Source organism: Leucopleurus acutus (assembly GCF_964270905.1).
Source record: "Leucopleurus acutus genome assembly, chromosome: 2".
In the NCBI taxonomy this organism is placed as follows: Eukaryota; Metazoa; Chordata; class Mammalia; order Artiodactyla; family Delphinidae; genus Leucopleurus; species Leucopleurus acutus.
Genome location: NC_139143.1, coordinates 184390188 through 184415042, shown reverse-complemented (window position 1 = coordinate 184415042; position 24855 = coordinate 184390188). Strand labels below are relative to the sequence as shown.

At 53.7% G+C, this 24855-nt stretch overlaps 2 protein-coding genes across 2 annotated transcripts in view; one reads left to right on the top strand and one right to left on the bottom strand.

The window, feature by feature from the left end:
- Nucleotides 1–6762: 6762 nt before the first annotated feature.
- Nucleotides 6763–11750, bottom strand: KIAA2013. Its single transcript, XM_082865691.1, has 3 exons — nt 10567–11750; nt 7394–8247; nt 6763–6934 (listed from the first exon to the last, which is right to left on the bottom strand). Exons 1-3 carry the CDS (start codon nt 11597–11599, stop codon nt 6917–6919), a joined length of 1905 nt encoding a protein of 634 aa, XP_082721817.1. The 5' UTR covers nt 11600–11750; the 3' UTR covers nt 6763–6916.
- A 4737-nt stretch (nt 11751–16487) lies between these two features.
- Nucleotides 16488–24855, top strand: part of PLOD1 (procollagen-lysine,2-oxoglutarate 5-dioxygenase 1) — a 28765-nt gene continuing 20397 nt past the window's right edge. The window contains exons 1-2 of the mRNA XM_082832759.1: nt 16488–16624; nt 23369–23460. Of these exons, the coding sequence (XP_082688885.1) occupies nt 16549–16624; nt 23369–23460 (168 nt within the window). The 5' untranslated portion in view covers nt 16488–16548. The remainder of the gene's footprint in view (nt 16625–23368; nt 23461–24855) is intronic.

Genomic DNA, 24855 nt, shown 5'->3' with positions numbered 1-24855 from the left:
TAAACTGTGGCGTGCAGGTTTTGGCGCCCCGGGATTCAATAATGGCGGTCAGTGGGCATAATTCCGCCGCGTTATGCAGAATCATAGTTCCGCGACCAGGAACGTAGACCCCGTCCCCCGCATTAAAAGAGAGATTCTTAACCGTTGGACCGTGAAGGAAATCTTTAAAAGTTTTTCTTCAGGAAGAATTTAAGCGTGGATTCATTGTTTCTTCTAGAGCGTAAGTATCGTTGTTTCATTCTGTTGAGGTAATTTAGGTTTAGAACAGAAACTCTATTATTTGCGAAAAATACCACTCAAGAAAGACGTTTGATCACGGTTACAACGAATTTGATAGAACCCGAACAGAAGTGAATATTTTAACCGATCACAGTGGCCAAAATTCAGCTTTCTGAGCCCGCATAACTGCAAAGCAGGCTGGGAAATGTAGTTTTTTCTCCAGGCAGCCATGACGTTTGCGAGATCCTAGGAGGGAGGAAGTGAATATGCGGGAAGAAAACTAGCAGCGTCTGCCCAGTAAAGAAAGGAGGGAATCCATCCGCACGTTTCCTTCTTGCAAGTTCCTTTGTTGAGTTTCGTTTTCCTGCCTTCCAGGTTTCTACCTGTGGCCAGATCTCCCATACATGTACAAGAAACCTCTCGGAGGCTGTAATGCGGCTGTGGGGAACACCCCTTCCCAGGCCCTTCTGAATGTTCTCTTGTGTAGAAAACCAGAACCCCAGGCTCAGGCAGTTGTCCTCCGTCTACCCCTGCCCCACTGGCGCGGGTAGCTTTCTTGTCCCCCTAGAAGAAGCGCTGCTTTTCTCACGACGAGGTCTGGTCAGTGAGAACGAAATACTGGTGACAGTGCTTTCTTGGGCTCTGAAGGCCGAGTGTTCATCCAAAGTAGGGGTTCTAACATTTTCGTTGTTCACCTTCGGCAAAAGCAACGATCCAGAGTAACGAGCACGCCGAGCAGCCAGAGAGCTAGATATTATATGTCTCCGGGTGAAAGAGTGCGCTGCTCCCATGAAGTTGTCTGGCCGGGGAAAATAGAACTTGAGTTTGCTGAAGACTAGATCTGACCACTAATTGACAGAAGAGCAGAACACAGTCGAGCTTGTCTGCATCTCTGCGGGGATGGACGCAATCAGCAAAGCCCTGGCTGCGAGGAGCTTTTCAGGGCGAACCATCAGATTTTTTCAACAAATAAATTACAAGAAGAAATGAGAGAGGGAGATAAAAAGGGAATCTATAGGTTAAAAGAGTTAAAAGAACCCATCTTACCAAGCAGAACTTACTGGGATTCCGGTTTAAACAAACACTATTTTCAGAACTTATTACATTTATGAGATGTCTTCATTTTTCAATCTGACCAGATATTTGATGATATTAAGGAATTACTGAAGGGTTTGGGGTACGAATATCATATTGTGGTAATGATTTTTGTTTTAACCTCCTTATACTTAGAAGTAGCTAAAGCAATATCTACAATATAAAGTTTTTTTTGTGGGGGGGGCACACCGCACAGCTTGTGGGATCTTGGTTTCCTGACCGGGGATGGAATCCATGCCCGCAGCAGTGAGAGCATGGAGTCCTAACCACTGGACTGCCAGTGAATTCCCCGGAAATATCTACAGATGAAATGATATTATATCTTGGATTTGCTCAAAAGAATGAGTGCAAAGAAAAAGCCCCCCCCCCAAATAAAAAGACAAAAATAAAATTTTGTTTACGTGACGGTTGTTGGACTTGGTAACCAGCACACGGAAGTTCTTTATACTATTACGTCTACTTTTGTGAATGTTAGACATTACTCATAATTTAAAAGTTTTGAATATATTTTATTTATTTATTTATTGTTTTTTTGGCCGCACCGCTCGGCTTGTGAGATCCTAGTTCCTGGACCAGGGATCGAACCCAGGCCCCCTACAGTGGAAGCATGGAGTCCTAACCACTGGACCGCCAGGGAATTCCCTGAATACATTTTAAAAACAACTTTGCGGTTGGTAACATATGCGCTTCTTTATTAATAGATCAAATATTGGTATCTAGTGGGAAGTCTCATGACTACCAGCATTTCAAAGTCACGGTGAACGTGAGCAATATTTCAAGATGCCTGCCACCACCGGGCGTGTCATGACTGCATCTGTGATTTCTATTTGTGACAATGATGCAAATGTCAAAGTTAATCATGGAAGGAGATGCTGAATTTCAGTTGGAGGTTAGCGAAAATAAAGATTTCTTCCAATCCAATTTCGCAGACTCCCTGACTTCTGTTCGGGGACCCAAGGTTTAGAAGTGCTGATCTGCATTCCCTTGCCTCTAGGCACATAATACAAACAATTCCCCCTTGTATGGGGAGAAGGTTTTGAATTTATCAAAGCACCTTCACACAAGAGTCATTTATTTCATGGGAATTCCTAACCATCTTTCTGAAGTTGGAAGGTGTTACTAGACCCATTTTACAGGTGGGAACATAGAGCGTAACACATAACCCACTTGTTTGAGGTTACAGAATGATAATGACAGAGCTGGAGACAGAACCCAGGTCCCCTAACTCCCAGCCCACTCCCCACTCTTCCGCATCAAGCTCCCAGCTCCAGAGATGCTGCTTAGTTAACTTTTCTTGAAGTTTTCTTTTGAGAGACGCCACAGCCTTTCTCCTGAGCTCACCTGTCCTCCGTTTGGTCATCTCTCAGGACCCCCTTGAACAGCCACATTGATTCCTGTGGTGCTCGCGGGCAACCAGGAGCTCTGATTTCCAGCACTCTCCTTCACATACTAGCAGAGGTGATAATTAACCTGCCACTGGGAGAGTGTCAATCCTGCAAGGTGGTCAGTGACCTCTGGCAAGTCTCTTTCACTGTGTCTCAGTTTCTACTTTTGTAAAACAGGATGATGAACTGTCGTCCTTGGTTTTGGAGGAAGCTGTAAAATTGGCTAAAATTATGACAGTAACTAGGGGAGAGTAAGTGATTCATCCTCAGGAGAAATTATTACCTGTAATGTTATCATTGCCATGAGTCAGGGCCAGAGCCCACCTATACCTTGCCTTTACAGGTCAATGAGGTGGAACCATAAATCCCAACCCTCTAAGCTTATTACCTACTTTATTTCCCTTCCTGGATTCTATGCTCCAGACAAACTGAAGTATTACTGTCCATTGCCTCTTAAACTTCCCCATTTCTGTATGTCTACTCGTGCTCTGCCCACTGCCTGGACGGTCCTCTCCCACACCTTAACCTAGGATGTGGGATCTTAGTTCCCTGACCAGGGATCAAACCCATGTGCCCTGCAGTGGAAGCGCAGAGTCTTAACCACTGGACCGCCAGGGAAATCCCAAAGATTCACAATGAACATTTACTGAGTCAAATGATTTATTTGAAGCTTCCATCAGCCTAAGTCCAGAGGAGCGGCTCCCAGGAAGCACGGTTATGAGACTAGGCAGCTTGTCCACGGCGACGCTGTTTGCTCAGCTCAGCTGAGATGGGCCTCCCTTCTGCAAGGGGAGCAAGTGCCCCTCAGCAAGTGAGGTGACCCACCCAATCACCGGACCCCTAAGCCGATGGCCGGCGGTCAGACCACTGCTGCTTCTTGGGGGTGGGTGGGGGGCTGAAAACAAGACCCCAAAGTGCAGGTTATCTTGTTCTTAAGGGTTTTTTTTAAGAGGTCAGGAATCCTTTTAAGAATCTGAGGAAAGCTACAGAAACTCTCCTCATGAAAAAAAAAAAGTACATACATTTTGCAATTCCAGGGGTTCACAGGTCACTTGAAGCCAGGTTACGGACACTTGAGCAAAAAAACCTCTAAGGTTTTTTTAATCTAAGACCCTGCACATGTCTGGATTTTTGGCTTCTTATCACCCTTGAAGAGTTCCATTCCTCCACTGGAAGAATATGACTGTCTTAGTCCGTTTGGGCTCCTACAGCAGAATACCACACACCAGGTGGCTTATGAACAACAGAAATCTATTTCTCACAGTTCTGGAGGCTAGAAGGCTGAGATCAGCGTGCCGGCGTGGTCGGGTTCTGATGAGAGCCCTCTTCTGGGCTGGAGATAGCTGTCGTCTCTGTGTCCTCACACGGCAGGGAGAGGACTAGAGAGGTCCCTGGGGTCTCTTGTATAATGGCACTGATACCATTCATGAGGGCTCTACCCTCATGATCTATTCACCTCCCAGAGGCCCCACCGCCAAACACCATCACATTGGGGGTTAGGCTTCAACATGTGAATCAGTCCGTAACAACGCCCACAGGAGAATCCAACTTCCTCTTGGAAAAACCGTCCAGAGGAGCCACAGACCTCCTGGTTAGTGTCTTAACCCGAAGCAAAACTTGTGTTCAGGTAGTTTATTTAGGAAGAGATCCCAGGGGACAGCAGAGGGAGGCTGGGGAGGGTAAAATGGAGGGAGGGAAATTGAATCAAGGGTGTCTTCCCAAGTTCTTCACCACTGTGGGCAGTGGGGGGCCTGATCTTGCCGTCTGAGGAGCCGTGTCACAGAATGTGTCACAGAACTGTCCGCCCAGGGGATGACGGAGGGAGCACTGGTCCACTGGCTCCATCTCTCATGGGAGAATGGCTGCCCCTAGCAGCGATATCCTTGGCCTGCTTTGAGGCTACACACATGCTGAGTGCAGAACAGCTTCCTGAAGTTCAGAGAGAAGGTGAGGTCAGATGCTGCCAGGGACCCGCACCTGGAAAGAGCTGGTGGCTGCAACCACGGCAGGAGTGAAAGGTGGCCTGAGAGGACATGAGATGGGGCATGAGAGGCCAAGGTGCCCGTAGGTTTTCAGGGAGTTAATACATTTCCAAACCAACTTTTCAGCTGTTGGGAACTGCTGGGTAGTATGCAATTCCATACCAGGTGTCTACCCCTGAAAAGCAACTTGACCAAGCCTCTTTGCGCATCCAGCCCAAGAAGAGAGCTCCAGTGCATTACCGGACCGTGAGAGGCAGACCCACTAGAGTTAGTGGATGGCCTGCTCCCAACTGAGGCTGAACTGGAGGCACTGCAGAGGCTCACGGCAGACGCCCAGCAGCTTTCAGAGTGGGCTGATGTCATCCCAGAGGGCAGGAGCAAATGCATTACCCACCCCATCCTGTGCGAGCCATCAGAGGAGTGTGTGGGGAGAGAGCATGGGCAGAAACAGAGTGTAGGGACTGAGAGAGAGGCTGGGCTGACAGCGAGCCCCAGTTTGCATCCCAGCCTGGGCTGCTCGGCCTTGAGCACATTTCCTCATCTCTCAAATTGGGATCTTAACCCTTAGCAACCTCCTCCCTGCATGAGGCCGTGTTGATGTAAAATACGTAACACACGTGCTCGCTTCAATGACCTATACTTCGCAAGTGTTCGTCTACTGAAATTCTAGTCGTTGGCTCGGTATTCTCCAGGCACAGGTACATGGGTTCATGTTTACATGTATGGGAGCCCACACCATGCCTGGTTCCAAGTTAACAGGGTGAGTGGGAGCCCTGAAGCGCTGCTCCTGTGGTCAAGTAACTTCCAGTTGAATGCAATGACTAGAGGGCATGTCACGCCAGACACCACAGCCCACCACACCCTGCCGCCAGCCAAGGGCCCCTGGTCAGAAGGGTGAGGCACCCCCAGGGCAGGAGTGGAAGGCGCACAGGACTGGAGCGACAGCAGCAAAACCAGAGCAACTCGTAGAAGAGCCTGAAACCCTTGTGTACTTTCTCTCCCAGCCACCTGCGGGGGCCGGACACTCGGCAACTTGGCAAGCAAACCAGGCTTCCTGGTGAGCCAGGGTGCTCAAAACGCCCATCTGGGAAGCCAGGGAAACCACCAAGACACTGAGGGTGATGGTCCACACTCAGCCCGGCCCCTCTTTGCTCCATTCTCCCCACAAAGGAAGGACTCAGACCTTAGCTTCGAGAACAATCTGCAGGAGGCCCACTCAGGGTTTTTCCTGCCCCCGGTCCTATGGGCAGCAAAACCGGGGCAGGCAACTCTCTTTAGGGCAGGCAGGGGGAGAGGCACTGCAGCAGGAAGGAGCCAGGGTAATGCTCCTCGAGCAGCCCACTCAGCTGGGACATGCAGCAATCCCCCAGGTGGGCAGCACGGGGGCCACCTCCACAGCCTCTGAGTGGGCTCCTCTGAAGAGGAGAGGACGTGGGAAAAGTATACTGTCACCACGGCGGGGCCTTTGCTTCGGACTCCACCCAAAAGCCTGGTGACCGAGGAAGGTCCGATGTCTCCAGAGGTCTCAACCACACGCAAACCGGTCGTGGAGGTTTGAAAGAGATTTATTTAAAAACAGAACACAAAAAAAAGCTTTGGTATTCCAAAACCCAACAATCATCAATCACTAGAAAGTTAAACACCTCCCCTAAAGCCCAGAGGTACAAAACCACAGATCTCCATAGGCTCACGATAAGAAAGACGCAGTGTGCAAACCCGAGGGTGACGGAGACCCACTCCTTCATGCAGGCGGCGTGCGGGCCTCCAAACCTCCCGAGGTGGTGCATATTGGAAATCATTGCCAAGATTCCCTACCGAGAGTGGATGCAAAAGCCATCCAGCAAAATCTCAACAATAAATTAAAAATTCATTCAAGAAAGAACACATTAAATTAGGAAAAGAACACATTTTTTCCTAGACAAGAGTCTTTTCAAAAGAGGGTCTATTTCCTGGGACAGAAGAAAGGGGGAAAGTGGAAAGAGTGAATTCAATTTCAAGTATTTTCCATATAGGTTCACTTTATTGAGTCGAAAGCTTACAAAAGGTCCACCAGCCCCACCCCTCCCGCTCCCTGATGCAAACTCCTGAACATCCACGCGCACTTCCGAGTCACTGGTGTCCCCCAACAAGGCACAAAAGGCTGGGTGCTTTCAAAGGATCCCTTGTTCGCAGCAGCAGGACTTTCAGTGCTGGGTGTCTTGTGCAAGTGGCGACTGAAAGCAGGACTGATGCCACTCAGACACTGGGATCTTCCTGTTCAATCAACAAGACAGGTCGTTACTGCTCACGCCAACCCCGGTGGACAGCTACAGAAATCTCAAGGGAAGCAGGCGATGGAGACACCCTGCTGGCACCCCACCCAGGCTCCGAGCCGCCTTGCTGACAGCACTTGGCCCAGGGGCGGGCTAGAGCTGCCACAGACTCGGGGGCCCAGGCGCCTCCTTAGGCGGGTGCGGCGAGTTCACCGGCTCTGCTCTGGCCAGGCCCGGCTGGAGCTCAGACCTGCCTCTGGCCCTTCTCCCACTCCTTCAGGTCAAGTGCTACTTCCTTCTCCAAACCAGAAGCCACAGAGCCCCTCTCTCCTGAGTCCGGGCTCTTTAAAGAGTGGGAGCACAGAGCTGGAGCTTAACGTACCCTCCACCCCACTACACTAGACTCGGGACAGAACGCGAGGCCAGGGCCCCGGGCTCTGGAGGCGCAGTGGCTTTATACCTTACTCCTGAAGAGGGGTTTGGCACCAGGCCCACAGTACTCGTTGTAGATGAGCTTGAATAGGAAGAGGTGGAAGAGGGTGATGAGGGAGGCCACGCTGAACCAGAAGAGGAAGGGCAGCCCGGGGTCCTGCTGGGCCATGTGCTCGTCGTGGGCCAGGATGGCCTTGAGATGCAGCGTGTGCCGCAGGTCCTGCAGGTGCGTGAGGTCAGTGGAGATGTAGAGCAGCGGCGTGATGGGCTGCGTCACCATGACCGAGAAGGTGTGGCCCTGGGGCGCCGAGGTCAGCTCCACAGGCTCGTCCAGGCAGCCTGCTTCGCAGGCGTAGATCTTGATGAGCTGGCCGCGGGACTCCACAGACACGTGCAGGTACGGCTTGCCCTCGGGGTCCGCGAGCACGGCCAGGTTGATGTGGTCATTCTTGTAGCGGATGCCATGCAGGGCGTAGCTGTTGTGCAGCACGTCGGGGTCAGCCTGGAACTGGAGGTGGTTCTCAGTGAACTGCAGGCCGCCGAAGCTGAGCACCATGCCCTGCAGGATGCCCGGGGCGCCCGCCCGCACCAGCCCCTTGCAGCCGCGCTTCTGCAGGGTCAGCCTCCACAGGTCCCAGAGCTGCAGGATCTGCTGGATGGAGGACAGGCGGCCTGGCCAGAGGTTCCCAGCATGCATGGTGGCGTGGCCGCTGAAGCAGTGATCTTCATAGTTGAGTGTCGACTCCATCTGGTCTCGCTCCCTGTGGCTCAGGTCGGGGCTGAGCAGTGGCGCGGGGGAGCAGGAAAGCATGTAGTACAGCGTCAGGTTCACGGTCAGGCCTGATGGAGTGTGAGCATCGGTGATCTTCTTCATTTCCACACCTGCAACACCACAGAGGTTGTACATTAAGGAGGAACGGCATGGCCAAGAGGCTGAAGTTATGAAACAAAGATCAAGAGCAGCAGAGACACGAAGCTTTTGTCCTCAGGGATGAAAACAGCAGCTCCAGTCTCCCACGAGTACGGGAGAGCAGCATTGCCTGGCTTCCTCACGTGACCACCTTGAGCCCTCTGGGCCTGAAAATGAAAATCCCGCCAGTGGGGCTCCTGCCAGAGCCCAGAAGAACACAGATTTAGCCAAGCCTAGGGCGCCAAGTCAAAAGGCCAGTTCCCCGACTCCAAGAACTGTCACAACGCCCTGGCCAGTCGTGGGCTGCTTCTCTCTCACCGGGCCTGCAGCTTTAAACAACATCTGAGCACAGGATCGCACAGATCTGTATGAGCTCTAGACTCAGACAGCTCACCGCCCACGTGGTGTCTCAAGCTGGATGTCTGACAGGCATTTGGGAACGGACAAGGTTTGAATCCTTCCAGCCCCATGCTAATCCTTCCCTAAATCACCTCCAGACACCCGCTGGAGCCCTCCCCCCAAATCCAGGAGTCACCCTCAAGTTCTCACTCCCCACAGCCAGTCCACAGAACGCCCAGTGGCTCCAGCTGCAAAAGTTTCCGACTCATCCACCCCTGCTTCCACGGTCGCAGCGCTGGTCCCAGCCACCGTCCTCTCAGCTGGGCTCCTGCCAAAAGCTCCCATGTGGTCTCCACACTCTACTTCCCCCTCTCCCCCACACTGACACTGACACAGCAGCACCGCGACCTTTAAAAACGTGCACCAGATAGTGCCTCCGCCCTGCCTCCCCTCTCACTTAGAATAAAATTCACTGTCCTCACCAAGGCCCCAAGGTAAACCCTCTGGCCACTGCCACCCTCCCCTTGCTCGCTACCTGCCAGCCACACTGGCCACTCAACCAAGCCCGCCCCTGCCTCAGGGCCTCTGCCCTGCTGGCTCCCTCCAGACCACCACACAGCGCTTCCTCTAGCTGTGTAGGCCTCAGCTTCTGCAATCCCTGCTCACAGAGGCCTCCGCGACAGCGGAGCTACACACTCTTAGCCCCACCCACTGCAGTCACTCACCCCCAAGCACATATTTTTATCTTTTCTCCTTATAACACTTGAGCCTAAAAAGCTATCTCGCTTTTTTAATCCAAATTTTCGCTTTCTAATATCTGTCTTCCGCCCGCCCAGAATTTAAGAACCATGAGAACCGGAACTTTGTTCTGTTTGCTTCCGTATGCCCCACGTGAAGAACGCTTTCTGGCAGAAGCATTCGATAAATACTTGACTAAATTAAAGGCTCTTTGAGCAACTATGTTTAAGGATTTAGACAACTAGAACTCTGGAAACCAAAATCTCTTAATCTCTCTGTCCTCTACACTAGGATTTCCTTTTCTTAAGCAGTCAAGGGGGCGAAGGAGTTTTCATTTGACAGGAGCATCCCACCTGCTGAAGAGATTCCACTACCCCCGCCCCCCATGAAAAAGCTGCAGCCACAACAGCGAGGCCACAGCTCAGGCTAGCGGGAGTCATGTCAAGAAGCCCATGCCTGGCACCAGCCAGAAATGTGGGGAACTGAGTTAAGAACCCCGGGATCGGGCTTCCCTCGTGGCTCAGTGGTTAAGAATCCGCCTGCCAATGCAAGGAACACGGGTTCGAGCCCTGGTCTGGGAAGATTCCACATGCCGCGGAGTAACTAAGCCCGTGCACCACAACCACTGAGCCTGTGCTCTAGAGCCCGCGTGCCACAACTACTGAGCGCATGTGTCACAACTACTGAAGCCCGCGCGCCTAGAGCCCGTGCTCACAACAAGAGAAACCCGTGCACCTCAATGAAGGTAGGCCCCCACTCACCACAACTAGAGAAAGCATCCGCACAGCAGCAAAGACCCAATGCAGCCAAAAATAAATAAATACATTAAAAAAAAAAAAAGAATCCCGGATCGGCCAGGCCTCTGACCTCCCAAACCACGCTGCTCAAATGAGGCTTCAGCCACAAGAATGAATAACAATAAGATCTGCCCTTTGCACTCCTCTTTCACGACCATCTCGTAAAAGTCCTCTGAAGTACATGCTACTGTTATTATTGAACACAAGCCCAGAGAGAGTAGGGTTCAAGGTCACACAGCTACTAAGTGGTGGAGCAAGAGTCAGCCCCAAATCAAACGCCAAGCCCAAGTTTGAACTACCCTGGGACCCCGCCCTTCAGTGTCACCTCTGCAGACTCTGCAGGGGCATCTCCAGGATGGACCGTGCTCACCCTGGTGCAAGGTGTGGACGGTGGACCAAGCACTCGCCAGGCCTCACCTGGGCTGAAGAGCTGGGCCCAGAGGCGCTGGTGGTCCTGAAGCAGCTCCGCCGCCGGCATCTCCAAGAGCTCCAGCATTTCCTTCCGTGCCAAGTCCTGGAGCACCTTGAGCTCCTTGCCTGCTTTGCTTTTGAGCACCTGGGGGTTAAGAGGGCCGGAGACGTGCACCACCCACAGCACAGTCTCGTCCAGTTGCGTCTTGGGAGCCACTTGGAGACGGTTCACTAACTTCTTGGCGGCCACCACCAGCAGGTGCACCAGCCCCGTGGGAAAAGGCGGGGACCGGCCCGAGTAGAGGAGGAACTGATGGTCTCCGACCTTCTCCAGGGTGCTGGTGAAGGCCTTGGGGACCGGGCCGGCAGTGGGCCCGACAGTCTGCAGCGCGGCCACGCGTTCCGTGGGGTTGTTGAGCTGGATGCGCTGCAGATAGACGTGGGGTCGGCCCCGGTGCGCCAGAAAGTCCTCTTGCAGCAGCACGCAGTCTCGGCCGGATCCCGTGACGAGGCCGGAGGCCGAGGCGGGGCCCGGGCCGGCGGCCGCAGGGCCGGGACCCGGAGTCCCGAGCTGCAGGCAGCGCACCCGCCGCAGCAGCCCTTCCCGCAGCAGCAACACTGACTCTCCAGCTTCAGAGAGCGCGCTCAGCGGGCGCAGCTGCACGAAGGGCACGAAGTCCGGCGCCACGGCGGGCTCCCGCTCCCCAGGGGTCACCCACAGCCGGTTGGCGACCACGTCCAGGGCCAGGAAGCCGTTGGCCACCAGGGCCGGCACTCCGGGGCCCAGTGGTACAGCCTCGCCCCGCTCCCGCAGGCCGCGCCACGCGCGGGTGGCTGCCTCCAGACAGGCAGAGGGCTCGGCGGCACCCGGCTCGCCGCGGGGCCAGGGCAACAGCTGCAGACCGCCCGCCGCCTGCCGCGCCCCGGAGCCCGCGAACCACAGAAGCAGCACCAGGAGGCCGAGCAGGCAGAGTAGGCGGCGGGCCCAGCTGCTCGACAGCAGTCCCGGCAGCCCCTTAAGCCGCTGCTGCAGCCACATCGGGCCGCCAGGCGCGGGCGCAGCGCGGGGGCGGCCGCCGGGCCCGCCGCCCAGCCCACCGGCCCGGCCGCCCGCGCCTCACTCCCGGGCCCGGACCGCGGCGCCCACGCCAGCCCCCGTCACAGGCGCCGCGGCAGCCGCCACAGCTGCTCCCTCCTCCTTCTCGGTTGCCTCCGGCCGTCAAACGACGCGGGCCGTCAAGCGCCACCTACTCTTTTGCGACAGATGGAAAAGGGGAGGGCGGAGGGAGGGGAGAGGGGCGGGCCCGGGAGAAGGAGGCGTGGCCACAGCGATGAGGGGGCGGGCACCGCCGGGGTTTGACCACCAGTTCTCGGGCCTGAAAAGTCAAGTCCAGAAGAGGAGAGGGGTCTGCGGAAGACTGGAAGCGGCCAATTCATGGGAACTTAAAACAGAAACGAAAAAACCAACCGCGCTAGCCAACCCGAACACGTGTTGTGCCCCATTCGCTACTAATGGATTCAACAGCCCCAAGATTTTTAAAAAATAATTTTAAAACTTTTTTCTGTAAAAATGATCCTCACTGCGGAAAAAAAAAAAAGACTTAGTACAGAATAGTACCCCCCAAAAAAAAGAAAGAAAGAAAAAGAAAAGTAAGCACTGTCAACCAGACTTCCTAGGATATATTTTGTTGACGACTCTTCCAGACCTGTCTGGCTGCATGTACAGCATATAGGACACAAATCAGGCCCAGGACTGTCCATTTCTCTACCACACCAAGTCGTCTTCTTGATGTCAACCGTGAGTCTTAACTTATTAAATAACATAAAACACTAAAGTTTCATTCTTTGAAAATGCTTTTAAATTGTGTATTATCAATGCAAAAGACAAATTTTGTTTCTGGGGAAAAAATTCAATCTGAGCACAGGGGCAGACAATGGGGCGATTGTTTCCACTTTAGTTTCAGGACATTCCAAAGCCAGACAGTGCTTCCCAGTTGTTGAAAATTAAATGGTCATTTGAGGTGGCTTCTTGTGGGCTGTGAGCAGACACATGTGTGTTTGCCAAGTCTTAGGGCCAGCACCCTATAAGAAGGCAGCTGTCCAGGTGATCCTACAGTATGCTTACCTTCTTTGTTTTCTTTTTTAAGATCATTATCAAAACATACACACAAAATTCTTAATTTCCACCAGGATTTCACAAACCCCACAGAATAACTTCATGGATGTGCAGGAATCCATAACCTACAGTTAGAGAGATAGGATCCATCCAAGCCCCTCAGGGAGGCAGAAACACTTGGGAGGCACAGTGAGATGAGAGCAAAGGACTAAACCAGGCTTGATCCCACCTGTGAAATGGGGATGACCAGAGAAACTGCCTCTCAGGTTTCTGAGGAATAAGTAAGTTAATACAGGCAAAGAAAGCAAGGTGCATGACATGGGGTAAGTACACAGTAAATGTAAACCCACATAATTATTTTTCGCTATTATGAATGTCTGTGTAATAGACATATATAAGCCTACTTTTGAGACTGTTTCTGGGGGAGCAATTCTTGGAAGTAGATTCCTACGTTAAAGAGAAGGTTCATGCTGGTGCTCTTAACTCCCTTACCACTCTCAAACACCCCAGGGGAGGGAATCACAGCCCACGATCAGCAACATAGCCACAACAAAGCCAGGAGGTCAAGAGTAAGGACACTGGCACGAGGCTGCCTGGGTTTTGAATCTTGGCCTTGCCCCTTGCTAGCAAGTCAGCTAACTTCCTTGGGCCTTGGTTTCTCCATCCATAAAATGGGGATCATGAGACAGTAGGATTGCTCTGAGACTTAAGTTAGATAAACAAGTTAAACATTTAGCATACTGCCTGGCTTAAAATAACCGTTCATTATTTTATTTATTTTTACTAGGAAACAGGAAACACATGTACATGACACAAAATTCAACATATATGAAAGGGTGAAGAGTGGCCATTAAGTCTTCCTCTTTCCTGGAGTCCCAGCTAGTCAGTTCCTCTTCCCAGACGCAACCACTGCTTCCTGTTCCTTGGGTGCTCTTCCAGAAATTCTATTCACTTACAGATATATAGCCATATAGACAGAGACCTATATTTTTCCCTTCACAGAAATTGTAGCATATTATATACTCTTGCATATTACTTTTTTTTTTTTTTTTTTGCAGTACGCGGGCCTCTCACTGTTGTGACCTCTCCCACTGCGGAGCACAGGATCCGGATGCGCAGGCTCAGCGGCCATGGCTCACGGGCCCAGCCGCTCCGCGGCATGTGGGATCTTCCCGGACCGGGGCACGAACCCGTGTCCCCTGCATTGGCAGGCGGACTCTCAACCACTGCGCCACCAGGGAAACCCTTGCATATTACTTTTTTCATTTAAGGGAACAGCTTGGAAATTCCATTATTATTATTATCATCATCATCATCATCAAAGGGGGTAGGTGCCAGTGGGACTAGCTGATGGGTGTAAACAGGGAGGAGGCTGAGAATCGGCTGGCAGCAGAGAATGTGGCTGTCCACTGAGGCCATTGCTCTTCCTCGGGTCAAGAAAGGAAATGGTAAAAATGGAGAAAAGCAGAGGATGAGAGGGAGAAAAGCCCCTTGTGGCACCAGACCACTACCCTCCAGTTCAGCTATCGTTTCTGCTTCCCAGAAAAGCAGAGTCCTGTGCCTTTAACTGTGCACAACAGATGCAGCACTTACCCTGAGTAACATCTAGGCAGCAGCCACCCCTGGTTAAAGAGACAAGTCCTCCTTTTGGATGAAGCTTGGACCAATTTCAAGTTCCAGCAATTTGGTGAAGGGTGGCAGGCAGGCTTCACCAGGATGAATCCTTTCTCCAGGGGCGGCCAGCAGCCTCCAAGGTTGATCCCCCCTCCCGATTTGCAATGACTCTAGGAACTGTACTGCGCAAGGATTTTTTTCCGTCCATAGCATGCCACCATTGAGGTCCTCTTGGGCCCGAGCAAAAGGGAAGTTAGATCCGGTTTCCAAAGTCACCTCCCTTACTGTGGTCCCCCATCAGCTGTGTGACTTTGAGGAAGTTGCTTCACATCTCTGAGCCCTGGTTTCCTTATTTCACAAATGGGGGCAATACTGCCTAACTGGCAGGGCTGTGGGGAACATGGCATAAGCCAGAGCTTTGAAAATTGAGCCACTCAACACATGCTCCTCTTCCCCTCTGCTTATCCCTCCATTTCCTCCTCAAAGGAGCTGGAATTTCAGTCTACATCCTCCTGAATTCAAAAACATCCGGTGGATTCTGGCACCATGTCCTGTCCCCAGCTGCAGAAACTCCCCGCCCTAGGTCCCAGGTCCCAACTGGGTAGCAGCCCTGGATTGCACTCCTGCCTCTTCCCTTTACTTGCCTTTCGAATTTGAGCTTGCTGTTGGGTCCCCCTGGGCCTTACTTCTACCATCTTTACCATGAGTAAATCTCTGTTCAGTGAGATAATTTCCCAGGTTCGCAGGGATTGTACCTATCATCTAAAAAGAACGTGTGTTGGCTTTGTTTGGGTTGTACAAATGGTATATATTCATTGTAAAATGATTGTAAAAACAATGAAAAATATAAATAAGATAAAAACTACCTGGCAAGAACACACACACACACACACACATACATTCCCACAAGTTGGAAATAATGACTGTAAATATTTGGCTGTCATTTTCTTTTAGCATCATCTCTATGCATTGTACCCGTAAGGATATATTTTTGCTGAGTGGGGTCATACAGTATATACTGCTTTTCCCATGTAACGTCATGTTGGTAGTGCATTACCCTGGCTGAATCAGTCTTAAGAGTATTGCTGATTTCTCTTTTCCCCAGGACCTAACATGGCCTGCTTTATGTTGTTCATTGATAATCATGACATTCCTCCCCCTTCTGCCCTTTCCCCCTGTGGGTGGGGAACCCCCTGCCCACCCAGGGCTGTACCCACTACCCACTCCTCTGGAGCCTAACCTGCTGGAAAGGATCTCCCTTTGAGGATCTCTTCCAAGGATGAAAATTGTTGTTGTTGTTTTCCCAGAGATGGCTGCCCCTAGCTGACATCTGCTCCAGGAACCCTTGTTCTAGAAACGCTTGAGTTGTGTTTTGAAGACCCACATCTGTGAAGAGACCCTAAACAACTTCTTTCTTCCTTTCTTCCTTCCTTCCTTCCTTCATCCCTCCTTCTTTCATCCCTCCTTCCCTCCCTCCCTCCCTTTCTTCTCTCTCTCTCTCATTCATTCATTCATCCATTCATTCAACAATGTGACCTCAGGAACAAGACCTTCCTTGTCTCAGAGGTTCCCTTTGCCTCCCAGGGACAAAAAGGCAGATTAAGTGAGTCCCTTTTTGCGGGGCGGGGATGCACTTTCTGCACTTGCAGCAGCCAGGAGGGTCTTGGCAGGCGTGTGGATGCCTCTGAACACATTCCTGCCAGGCCTCGCCCGCTCCAGGCTCATACCCTCACGCCCAGGGCTTTGGACAAGGGCGAATGAAATCTGAATAGCTGAGATTTACTGAGGGCTTATCGAGGGGCTGTTCTAAGGGCACTGCAGGTAACAATGTCATTAACCCGTGCAAGGCCCAACGCATAGATACCATTATAAACCCCACTTTCCAGAGAGGAAACCGAGGCTCACGTTTATTGATACCATCAAGGCTTGGCGCGGGGTCCGGGGTATAGAAATTGTTGCCTCGCCCCCGTCTCCCCTCCTCTTTCCGGTCGGAGTGAAGCTCCCCGGAGACGGGAGGGAGGAGGCCGGCGGCGGAAGGACCCGGGAGCCGCAGGGACGGGCCCGCAGGGAGCTGCCCAGACTCGGAGAGGCGGCGGGTTCGGGCGAGTCTGCAGGAAACCCTTCCCCCCGGCGGCACGGCGCGACACCGCCCCCGGGGCGGGCCCAGTGCGTGGCAGCGGGATCGCCGACCCCGTCGGGAAGTTTCCAGCCTGCGAGCGAGCGCCGCTGGACACGCCGGACGTTCCCAGACACGGACCATGCGGCTCCAGCTGCTTCTGGCCCCGCTGGGCTGGCTGCTCCTTGTCGAAACGAAGGGTGATGCCAAGCCGGAGGGTGAGGGCTCCGGGCCGGGGGCGGGAGGGGGGATCCGGGGCCGGAGGTGGGGTGCGGGGGATGGGGGCAGGTGGGCTGGTCTGGGGGCTGCCTCCGTTAGGACCGGCCTGTAGGGGAGGCCTGGGCTTCCGAGGGGTTCTGGGTTCAGGCCAGTTGTCCACTGACTCAGTGGTGACTTGGACAAGGCACTTATCCTTTTAGGGTTGCGTTTCCCACTTTCGGGCAGCTGGAGGGGAGGAACGGCCCAAGTCCCGTTCATTACCCAGAGGGGCAAATAATAGCACTCATAATAATAAGGACGATAACTACGTTTGTGGGGCACTGGCTATGAGTCAGACGTCGATTAAGCAGGACCCTAACTTCAGAAGTGCATCCTTCTGTCATTTCCATTTTCTAGCTGGGAAAACTGAGTCTCCAGAGTTGATTCACTTGCCCAAGGTCACACCGCTTGTGGGCTTTGAAATCAGGATTCACACCTAGGCCTCATAACTATGGAGTGCGGGGCACCTGGGCGGGGTGGGAGACAGAAGGGGTGGCTCACATCACAGAGCCGTTTGTACTTTCACCCGTGTCCTCAGTGGTCTGCTCTGCCCCTCCCAGGTGGGTCTTACTCTCTCTGGGTTGCACATGAGGAAACTGAGGCCCAGACAGGTGTAGTGACTGCCCAGGGGGATCCAGCTTTGGAGCGGTGGGTCTCAGATCTGCTGGACTCCGGGTCTAGTGCTTTTTCTACAACCCCAAGGCAGATTGGATTTCAAAGTGTGTCCCGCTATCCTCAGCGGGTGCTACTCTCCTCCCCAGCCCTCCCTGGACCACCTGCAGGGCCGCCCAGTCAGCATCTGAGAACCCCAGGAGGACACAGACCACTGGCAGTCCCAGCGAAGCAGAGCCAGACTGACCACACCCTCCATCATCCCCCGTTCCCCTTGGCCCACTCTTCTAGGGAAACTGGGAACCAGAGTGGGGCAGGATGGTAGTTTAGCAGACCCTTGGGCCAGGAAAAGGGATGGGAACCACCATTTCTTGAGTACTTCCTTTGTGCCAGGTTCTGCCCAAGGCCACGCGTCTCCCGTGGTAAAACAGTGGTGCTTAATCTCCACGAGGCTTGCTGTTCTAACCTGCAAAACAGGTGTGATGATACCTGCGCCCTAGAGCTCTTGACAAGGATTCCGTGGGATGAGGCCTGTTGGTGAGAGTTCAGCTCAATGCCCAGCCCATAAAGGCATTTTCTTTCTTGGCCCAGCGCTGCCAGCTTTCCTGGAGTATCCCAGCAGGGCAGTAAGACAGGTCAAAAAATACAGTGAGGGAGGTGCTAAGCACAGGGCTGGGCTGGTGGCGTGTGCAGAGGTCCTGTGGCCTGGGTCCAGTTGCTGGCTTTTTTCCCCCTGGGCCTCTCTTCCCTCTGCTTGTGCTGATGTAGGCTCCCTCCACCCCAGACCATCCCAGGAGAAAAACTCCAGCTGCCCAGGGAGGTGATGAAGCCCGGGAGGTGAGTGGGAGGGACCAAATTGATGACAAGGCTTCAGGTGCCCTGACCCCTAGCAGGTGATGGGAGGGGACAGAGTAGACACAAGGCAGCCCCCACAGAGGGTACAGGATTCAGGGTGTTGCTGAGATAATCCAGGTAAAGCACCTAGTAGATAGTAAGCGGGTCCCCAGGCATGTGGCGAAAGTCAGGCCGCTCTCAAGTTTGAGGCCCTGTGCCTCCCTTGCTCCATTCAGACCCTTTTGATACATAAGGAATCACTGGCCTCATTTTACAGATAGGAAGACTGAGACCCTAAACGGTTAAACACCTGGTCTCAGGTTGCCACAGCTGATTGGAAGTGGCATCATTGACTGGGACTCAGACCCTCTGCTCATTCCTGCTGACCCCCAGCTCCAGATGGGGGGGCAGGTGTTGCCGGGAGATACACGGATAGAAAGAGGGACAGTTGTCCCTTTCAGCGTGCTCCCAATCTGAGGGAGGACACAGAGCTCCTCACCCCAGTGGACGCCCAGTCTGATGGGGGAGACACAGCCCTCTGCTCCCAGAGAGCCCTGTGCCTGAGGGAGGAGACAGTGCCCTGCGCTGGGGGGCCCCCAGACTGATGTGGGGGAAAGAAAAAGGCCTTCAACAAAGCGGCATCCAAACAAGCAAATTTGCACAGAGCTGAGGGGGTGGGAGAGTCCAGGAGCAACATGGTCCGTCCTTCTTTTTTTTTTTTTTTTTTGCGGTACGCGAGCCTCTCACTGTTGTGGCCTCTCCCGTTGCGGAGCACAGGCTCCCGACGCGCAGGCCCAGCGGCCACGGCTCACGGGCCCAGCCGCTCCGCGGTACGCGGGATCCTCCCGGACCGGGGCACGAACCCGCGTCCCCCGCATCGGCAGGCGGACTCCCAACCACTGCGCCACCAGGGAAGCCCCCGTCCTTCTTTTTGTAGTTGCTTCTGGCTGAGACCCCCTCTCTCCCTGGGCCCATGCCTTTCCCTGCAGGCCTTCATCTGGCCACGGAGAGGGAAGGAACAGCCTGAGCCTGATGGCCGCTGAGACCTGAGACTCCAGGGATGCCGGCTGGTCTTGGGTGGGAGCTTCAGGTCGTGCTGTTCTGCCGCAGGAAATGGAGAAGCAGGCAGACCCAGCTGGCTGTGTGTGTGTCAGGGCGGGGGAGTCTCAGGAGCCCTGAGGTGGCAGAAATGAGTGGGAGGCCAGACCTGGGGAAGAGGCAGGGCTGGCTCCAGTCCTGGGAATCCCCATCTCCTGGCTTCCATTCCAGCCCCAGGTGGGTGTGGGGGATGGGAGAGGAGCTTCATTCATTCCCGCCTCCCCAGAGAGCAGCCTGGGTGTGTCATGACCGTGCCTAGGGAGCCAAGGCCACACGCTGACCATCCACCCCCTTGCCCGGACCAGCACTGCTTGGGGAGAGGAGGTGGCATCTGAAGGAGCACAGCCGAACAGGGCCTGAGTCCTCAGCGTTCCCTTAGGATCCCAGAGAGATGTCTGCACTCCCCGCAAGGCCCCCGTGCCCCCCCCCCCCACTCCCCGTCATTCTCACTCTCAGGAAGGCAGCTCCTCTCCATCCCTGCCCCACAGGGCAGCACTTTAATTCCCTGACCAGGTATTGAACCCGGGCCCTTGTCAGTGAAAGCGCAGAGTCCTAACCACTCCTGGACCGCCAAAGAATTCCCTGGTACTATTGTTATTACTCCCATTTTACAGATAAGAAAACAGAGGCACAGAGAGGCTAAGTTACTGTCCCAGCAATCTGTGGCAGTTTGCCACTCCACTCTGCTCTCTGGTTTGTCTCTCCTGACCCTGGATCATGGGTCATCCATCTGGGGAAACCACTGCTGGACTTTGAGCAGCGGGTCAGGGGGACCAAGAGCCCTGTATGTCGGGCCTCATGTGGGCCCTGGCCTCAGCCCAAGGCGGCTGGCTGGGCCAGACAGAAGCAGGTGGGCGGGGCCCTGGGCCACGTTGTCACCCTGTAGGCTGCCCAGAGCTCTGGCTGTGCAGTGAGTTGGGAAGAGACCTCATCCAGTGACTGGAGCGGGTGACCACACTGGGGAGGCCTGAGAGAAGGTGGCTGGAAATGCTGGATTCAGTCTACAGCTGGGATTCCCAGCATTCCGGGATGTTGGACAGGGAAAGTGTGGTGAAGGGCATGGGCATTTGGAATTCCAGCTCGTTTCCTTCTCCCTTCGAGGTCCTGTGACCTCGAGGTTATATAGCCTCTCAGTGCCTCAGTTTCCTCACCTGTAGAAGGGGGGGTAGAAATATCACCTACCGCACAGGGTGTTGATGGTTAAATTTGATAACGAATGTAACACGCTTCACAAGGTGCATGGCATCTAGAAAAGGCTCAACAGTGCTAGCGCTTACTAGTCATCTCCACAGGGCTCCTGAAGGCCAGACACTGCACCTGAGGCCCAAGTCACACTCACTCCGAGTCCTGGGGAGGGGGAGGGACACCAAGGAAATAGAGACGTGGGCCTGGCCTGGCAAAGGGAGAAGCAGGTTTGTACCGGTACTTCACCTACTGTGCACACGGAGACTTCACGGGCCGAGGACTGACTGGGTAAGGGGATGAGATTGAGGAGGGCTTCCTGGAGGAAGTGGCCTGGGGCCTTTTCAGGGGAAGGAGCAAGTTTTGCAGGCAGGACAAAGGAATGGGGTGCTGGCTGGATTCAGCAACGCAGTTTCATGGGGGTGTTGAGGGGTGATGCCAGGGTCCCTTAGGGGAGGGGCCTGCCTTGAGTTCTCTTGCTGTGAACCACCTCCCAGGCCCCTGCATTGGAGCCCAGAGTCAGAGGACCAAGGGATGGGTTGGACCAGCGGTTTCTAAACGTGGCTGACATCAGAAATCACCAGGGGAATGTAGGACAAATCCAGACTCCTGGGTCCATCTCTGATCTGTGGTCCTGGGGCCCAGGAATGTGTATTTCACAGCCTCCCTTGTGATGCCGATATGCAGGCAGGTTTGGGGCCCTCTGCACTGGGGGATTTTGTGGGGTCCTTGGCCAGGAGAGTGGGCGTTGTGTTGCCCAAGGAACCCAGGATTTGTTAAGGCACCATTGCGAGCGCCTGGCAGGAAAACTGAGTGGAGACAGGCTGGGCAGGAGGAAGGGGGCATGTGGGGAGGGTCCAGCATGGCCTGAGCTGGACAGTCTCATTAGACAGATGGAGATGGACGCCTGGCCACGTCCCAGGCCTGAGCGGTGCATGCAGAGGTGAAGAGAGGGGATTCTGGGTCCGGGTATCTGGGTCCAAATCATGGTGCTGCCACTTCGTGGCTCCCTTGGGCAGGTTACCGTGTCTGAGTCTTGGGTTCCTCACTTCCCCTCCCCCACTTCCTGACTTCAGGAGCCGTGGTCCAATGGAGAATGCAGAATCTCACATAGACGCACACGCTGGCTTTTTCCATCCATGAAATGTGACCCTCTTCCTGTCCCCAGCAGCCCCTGTTGTCCACAAGAGGGCCTCAGAGCTGGGGCTCTGGCTCTCCTTGCCTGAGGGCAGACTTAACCATCCTGGCAGGAGCTGGGGGAGCCCTTCCCCAAGTGTGAGCAGCACCCCTCTTTCCTGGACCCCAGGGTCAGATGGTGAGGTCTCCCCTCTCCGTACCTGCCTAATGAATCCTCCCGCTTCTGCCCCAGGTCTCTGGACCCACCCGCAGCAGATTCTTGCCAGTCCTGGCTGGCCCACCTGGCACCAACCCCTTGCTCTGGGACCAGCAGCCTGCCCCTCGGCTCAGCCAGCTCTGTCAGGCTGGACTCCTTTGTTCTTTTAGCCCAGGCTCCTCCTGACTTCCTGGGGAGGTCGAGGTGGGAGGGCCTTACCTGCCTGTGCTGGCCTGGCCACTTGGTGAGTCTGTTTACCCAGAAAAGTGTTAAGACCTGGGCCCCAGGGAAGTAAGGCTCACCTAGTGAAACAATGATGGGCGCTGCAAAGTGGGGTCCTGCCCTCTGCCCAGAGAGAGGTCAGGAGAAATCCAAGAAGGCTTCATAGAGGTGGTGGCAGGGAAGAAGTATCACTGGCCCTGGGACCTGGAGGAAGGTTAGAGAAAGAGCAGAGAGAGGAAGCCCTAGCAGGAGGGAGGACCCCAGCCAGGAGGAGGGCCCACTCAATGGAGAGAATGAGTGTGTCACCAGGCCAATCAACGGGGGCCTTGAATGCCAGAGCAAGGCGTTTGCCTCTCAGTAATAAGCACCAATAATAGCTTAGTGTGTGCCAGTATCCCAACAAGGATTTTACAGGCCTGATCTCATTTAATTAGTCCAGCAGCCCTGGGAAGTAGGTACTACTACTATCCCTATTTTACAAGGGGGAAACCAGCTTAGAAGGGTCAAGGACTTTCCCAAGGTCACACAGTTGGTAAGGAGCAGAGCTAGGAGCCTAACCAGGCCAGCTACAGGGAATTTTATTTTTTGTTTCTCCTGTGCAGCGTGGCATGTGGGATCTCAGGTCCCCGACCAGGGATTGAACCAGGGCCTCAGCAGTGAAAGCCCGAAATCCTAACCACTAGGCCACCGGGGGACTCCCAGAGCCTTCACTTCTCGTAGAACACAGCCTCAAAGTATGGTCTGGGAGGTGCTTCTTCATGGCTCCCAGAAATGGCATCTGGGAGTGTTTTCAGCAGGTTCTGTTGCAGAGGTGAAGCCACACTACAGAGCCCAGAGAGGTCCCTTGTTAAAAAGGTAGCATAGCTGCTCTGGCCAAAGGCCAGGATTTCAAGTCAGTTTCCACTGCAGGCCAGCTCTTATTGGTTCTCACAGTGTTGGGAGAATCCAAGGCCAAGTGAGGCTCAGCAAGAAAGTCTGTTGGGATTGATTAGCAATGTCTGCCCTGAGTGCGGGCATGGAGAGCTGTGATTGTTGCCAGGCTAATGTCTGATATTGGCCAGAGAGGTCCTCCTGTTGTTCAGCATTCAGAGCGAATCCTTTCCTCTGCTCCTAAATCCAGAGAGACCCGGTCTCACAATGCGAGGTGCAGACACCTCTGCTCTGGGTACTTCCTGCCACATTGGTCAGTTACCAGATGAACGGAGCCCTGAAGGAGAATTGGGAGACCCAGGTTATGTCGCAGCTCTGTCATTAACCAGCTGAGTAATCTTAGGTGTGTCTCTTCCTATCTGGGCCCTGGGCCCTTGTCTATAATGGGTTGACATGAAGATACGTCCTGTGGGATTTGACACATCCCGCCGGGCACGGTCATCCATTCCTGCTGTCACCTCTCTTCATCCTTCTTTCCCTTCTCTGTCCCTAGACAACCTTTTGGTCCTCACGGTGGCCACAAAGGAGACCGAGGGGTTCCGACGCTTCAAGCGCTCAGCTCAGTTCTTCAACTACAAGATCCAGGTAAGGGGCTCCCCAGGTGGGGCAGAGATAGCCGAGGAGTGGTGGGAGAGTCCAGGAGCTGGATGTCTGCCTTTCCCAAACTGACTTGGGCCCAAAGGGAAATCTTCTGGAAAAGTAAGATGGGAAGAACATAAGCAAAGTCTAGGAGGTGCTGGAGATAGAGGGTGTGTGGAAGGTGAGACTCGAGAGGTATGTGGGCGTACTCATGTTAGTGCATAAGACGCACCTGGGGACCTGTGGCTAGTTTAGAGGGTAGGGCCTGGGGATCAGCATTTCCACAAGGCCTCCCAGGTGATTTGGGGATGCCCTTGTCTGGATATCTTACCTGTATAAACACTGCTGTAAAGAAACACAAGCTAACGCCATGTCCATTGGTGGCATGGATTTCATGTCCTGTGCGTGCAGTCTGTGGGGCTGAGCCCTGCAGGGAGAGATTTCTCCATTTCACTGAGTGTGCTGAGTGCCTCCTTGTGTCAGGTGCCGTGGTTGGCACTGGGGACAGAATGATGGACGAGACAGACCAGGGCACTGCCTACACAGCTTGCAGTGTAGTGGCTTTAAGCCAGAAAGAAAGTGTATTAGTTTGTGGCTTCCCTGGTGGCGCAGTGGTTAAGAATTTGCCTGCCAATGGAGGGGACGGGGGTTCGAGCCCTAGTCCAGGAAGATCCCACATGCCGAGGAGCAACTAAGCCCGTGCGCCACAACTACTGGAGCCTGCGCACCTAGAGCCCATGCTTCGCAACAAGAGAAGCCACTGCAATGAGAAGCCCGCGTACCACAATGAAGAGTAGCCCCCGCTCACCACAACTAGAGAAAGCCCGTGTGCAGGAACAAAGACCCAATGCAGCCAAAAATAAATAAATAAAATAAATAAATTTAAAAAAATTCATTATAAGAAAGTGAATTAGTTTACATGAATGGGGCTTGAGGCAGCGGGTTGCTTCAGGCATAGCTGGATCTAGGAGTTCAAGCAGCATGGTAAGGGCCTTGTCTTTCCATCTCTAGGCCCTGTTTGTTTTCATTTGTAGACATGCTCTCTCTACATGGTAGCAGGATGACCACCAGCCATAAACCCACATGCCCCAGCTTCACAACCTCAGCAGAACAAGACAACCTTTCCTTACTTTTAACAGAACAGTCCCAGGGAAGACTCTGATAGGCCCTACTTGGGTTACATGCTCAAACTCATGGCTCTGGGAGAGATGGGAGACTCTGATTGGCCAGCCATGGTCACATGACCACACCAGGAGCCTGCTCAGCCCCACATATGTCTTAGAATGGTTTCCCACGGGGAGGGGAGGAGGTGCTGGACACAGACAGAAGCACAGATGTGCACTGCCCAGGTGGGGTTGGAAATTGAGCTGGCCAGGTCTTTTCTTTACCAAAAGCTCATGT